Source organism: Antrostomus carolinensis, unplaced genomic scaffold (assembly GCF_000700745.2).
Source record: "Antrostomus carolinensis isolate BGI_N321 unplaced genomic scaffold, ASM70074v2 scaffold15740, whole genome shotgun sequence".
Lineage (NCBI taxonomy): Eukaryota > Metazoa > Chordata > Aves > Caprimulgiformes > Caprimulgidae > Antrostomus > Antrostomus carolinensis.
In genome coordinates, this window is record NW_010290662.1 from 24,937 (window position 1) to 29,295 (window position 4,359).

The 4,359-nt window shown below is 37.1% G+C and overlaps 1 protein-coding gene across 1 annotated transcript in view; it reads right to left on the reverse strand.

Annotated features, from left to right (window-relative positions):
* NDFIP2 (Nedd4 family interacting protein 2) overlaps positions 1-4,101 on the reverse strand; it is a gene marked incomplete at its 5' end in the record, with an annotated part of 27,123 nt that extends 23,022 nt beyond the window's left edge. Inside the window, 2 exons of the mRNA XM_010174027.2 lie at positions 2,313-2,440; positions 3,945-4,101. Of these exons, the coding sequence (XP_010172329.1) occupies positions 2,313-2,440; positions 3,945-4,101 (285 nt within the window). The remainder of the gene's footprint in view (positions 1-2,312; positions 2,441-3,944) is intronic.
* Between the last annotated feature and the right edge of the window lie 258 nt (positions 4,102-4,359).

Consider the following 4,359-nt stretch of genomic DNA (forward strand, 5'->3'; position numbering starts at 1 on the left):
TCCTCCTTTCTCACACACCAGCTTCAGCTCCTTTCCCAGAACCACATTTTGTCACCACCTGGGCTCCTTTCTCCACCAGTCCTAGTTTATCCTGCTCTTTCCTGTTTCTCATTTAAATCTCTGTACTCACTCCATACCACTGCTCTGCATTCACCCTTGCCTCTCCTCATTTTGACTCAGACTGATTCTCTCTATTCTCTGCCTACATTCACTTTGAGCCATTTACCTCCTGGCCCAACCAAAACCAGGCTTCTCTTCTTACAACACATAAGCTTCAGAGGCTGAGACTTGTTATCCTTCTTCCCTCCACCTATCAATGATTTCCTTGCAGTTGAATCAAGTGGCTTTCCCCTTCCCTTCTAACTGAATAATAAAGCTATTTCAGGGTGCACCAGAAATTCCTATTTCTCAGTTCCAGTGTTTTCACTAGAAGCAGTCAGAGCAGTCATAAAGTGTATCTACTTTTAGTCCCGTAATCCTACTCTGATACAGAACATTTGAGAAGGTTCTCTGGCAACAGCACACCTACTGTCCCATCCAACCCTTCAGGCTACAAGCAGTCTAAACTTGTTCAGGCAAGAAAAACTCTACACATTTACTAAATTGCAAGCTGTATGTATCAACTGTGGAAACTCATTTTTCAAAAACTTGTAATTTGGCCAAAATCAGGCAGATTGTCTAAGGAAGGGCAAAAGACATTTCTGACACAGTGGCCTAAACATGTAAGAAAGAGTTCTCCAAAATAAAAACAAGCTTCAGACAACAAGGAAAAAACACTGATTTTTTTTAACTATTATTTTTCTTAGCTTTATCCTTGGAATTGGTTAATTGGCTGAACCCTAGCCTTAGGTTTTCCCTAGGAAATTCACTCCAAGGAAGATTATACACCTGAAATTTTCACCTCATAGGCTTCTAGACACACAAAGTTAGAAGAATCTTGCAAGACAGTTGCAAATGTCCTGCCTCAAGTGTCATAGTACTGGTAAGGTTACCCTAAAAGTTAAGGTTTGGGTTGTTAATGTTCCAAGTACATTTAAAAGTTTATAATTTCAGATTGAGGGTTTTATTCAGACCAATATTCCAGGAAAAGTTTTACTCATGTCAAGCAGTAGGGACAGACTACATAGAACTCATGCTCTGTTAAAGCAGTTACAAGGTTACAAGTGGAGATCATCACTTCATAGCAGAAACTTGGCAAAGAACCATGCAAATGTTCCTGGTTCCCTGCTGCATTTAGCAAAACAGATTTAACACCTTCAGTGGTGATGTTACACAAATCCACTTTAACTGTAGCTGTGCATACCTTAGAGTTGTGCACTGTGATACTGCACAGCAGACAAGGAAAGAACAGCCTCCCACTAGGTGAGCGGAATTTTTTTTCCAGTCACAAGCACACTGCAGTCAGTAAGATTTTATGTATCTCAAAATGCAATCACATTTGATCTCAAGGTCAAGATTACTAGTGAAAGCACAGGAAGCCTAATATGGGTAAAGTATATAATGGCCAAAACTACCAAACAGCAGAATTCTGACATTTCAAAACTTAGGAGGAAAAAAAAAAGGGGGGGGAGAAAATTGCTTACAAAACTGACATTTAACACTAATTGCAGATATAAATTTTCTATTTTAAAGACTGTATTCTTCATAACATTAATTCTTACAAAACTACAAGCACTGAATAAATACCTATTACTTAACTTACTGTTTACTTGAAGTCATGGTGTGGGGTTTTTTTTGTTTGTTTCAAGTACTTGGAACATTTCTTTGAACTTCAGTTTTCATGAAGCAAACAACAGAGATTTTTCCTTTTAAAAAAGATCTACATTATTTCAGGTTTTGCCCCTTCCAGACTGTTGGAAATCTCCTTCCTCTCTAAAGGTCTACTTGTTTGTGGGTTTTTTTGGGGTTTTGGTTGGTTGTTTGTTTTTTGGGGCGGGGGGGAAGATTGGGGTTTTTTAACCATCTGAAACACTAAATATCAGCAATAAGTCTAAAAAGTAGCATTAGTAGTGGATCCCTACTTAGAAGATAACAAAATACTAGACAAACTATTAAAACAGGAAAAACAAAGGCTTTTAAAGCTATTTAGACAGCAGCTATGCCTCAGAAAAGAGTGAATATGATACACTTTCCATAGTTCCTTACAACTAACTTACACTATCTATACAAAATCTAAGCATTCAAAATATTTAAATCACCTTCCCACCATTATTTGAATAAATAGGCCATAATATGGGCCCAGTTGTTATAAGTAATTAGATCAGCCTAACGTATTTCACAAAATTTAAATAATGCCGAACTGTATCACTTACTCGTTGGGTAACTTCCGCTGCAGCAGCTGCCATTGCTGCAGCTTTGGCCTTCTCTGCTTCATCGTAAGTAGGAAGGGAGGTAGCTACACTGTATGGAGGTGGTACAGGATAAAATTCATTGTGTGTTTCTGTTCAAAATAAAGAGGTTTTGCATTTTTAAACCAGAAAGATGTCAAGAATATTAAATTTTACATGCATGTAATTATTGAGCTTTAAAGTATATTTTTTTCAACAGAGGCAGAAATTGATATTTGTATTTCAAGTTCTTGTAAGCTTTTAAAAAAACTTTATTTTTATAAAATAAAATAGTGAACAGCTTGATGGTGCTTTTAGTTGCTACTTAAAGCAGAAACCTTAACCTAGATGCTACAAGGAGTCAACAAATCTATGAACAAAAAATTGTGTTTGCTGAGTTACATCTCAAGGCATTCCAATGAAAGGCTTTTTATTGAATCATACAAAAGACATGCATGGAACTTCCTAATAAAAAATAATATTTTCATTATCAACGTTAATTAGTTACTTAAGTCCAGTAATAATCATGCTGTATTTTTATTAGCATAGCCTTGTTGTTAACTCCAGTTGTTCTATGAAAATCAGTTTTTCCAAGATTACAAGGTTTCCAAGATTACAAGGTTTCCAAGATTCACCACATTCTTTTAAAAATGTTCCTTCTATCAAAATGGACCACAGACTTCATTCTTATATACTGAAAAATAAAGTAAAGCATCATCATATGGAATAGAACTATTAACAAAGTGAATAAACATTATTTAAAACATACCGTGAGCTTCCTCCTACAGCCAGCAGTGGTTTGTAAAAAAATGGCTTATGTGGTAAAGATGTCAGCACAAGCCACGGGGTAAATAGATTTGTCAGCACACCACCACAAAGATGTTATATATAGGGATAATTCTGCATAGCTATGTATTATACTTGCAAATATTGTCTCAAGAACAGAGACAAAAAATTGCTCCTTTAATCAATATGAAAAAAATCAGGTTGGAGATTACTTCTGAAGTATTTTCTGGCACATGGGAGACGCAAATCCAAGCAACTTTGCTTAAACAGGGGCTTCGATGGTGCCTGCTGTTAAGTCATCTCCCATACCCCAAGGAAGATTTACAACCTCATGAGAAAAGGAGTAGTGAATAATTGGAGAAAGAGACCCCTGTTACTCATTTTCAATGAGAAGTTTCATCAAGAGCCTTTAAAGCATGAATCTTTTCACAGCAGTATTCTCAACAAAAAATAGCACACACTTAAGAAGTGTGAGTTTTGACAAATCAGTGCTTTTTTTTTTTATATAAAGAGGCAAAGAAAGTTGCTAATGAGGTCTAACAATGGAGCCCTACTCGGAGACTTAGATTAAACGTGGAACTGAGCTACGTGCAGGCTTAAATAAAACCCATTACACTAATTAATGAACATCCATTTAGACTAGTAATTTGGAACAATCAGCATCATTTAGAAGCGCAGTTCTTCCGAACAAGCCAGACAAAGGACTGTGCATGAAAGCACAGCTTTTCACTGCAATTGTGTGCATAGAAAAAACAAAACAAAAAACCCACAGCATGGTACCACCGATTCACACACACTCCTCCCTGACAAGCTGTTGTGTAAGGAAAGTACCTGAGGTTGCAGCTGTTTCTACAGCTATGCTACAGTAAGGTGGAGGGGAAGTATCTGCGTCAGATAAGGCTGCCGTCTGGGGAGTTTGTGTAGTCTCTGTAGACGTGGAAGGCTGCTCAGCTTCTGAAGACTCTGGGGGGTCATCCTCATTGTGAAGCTTCAAAGAAAAACACACAAATCTCAGACACATTTAGGCAATACTTTCCATGACAACCTAGTACTTGCAGAACCATCTTCAAAAAGAGAGCAGATTACTCTTCAACAAAACCAAAAATTATTTACCAAACAGCACATGACTACTTTAAGCAGTCCAGTCAAATCCTTTTAAACAAACAGTTAAAGATAATCTTAACTGCCTTGCCCACCCTACCCTCAAAAATTGATTCCTTCTCATCAGTGATGTTCACAGTCTTAA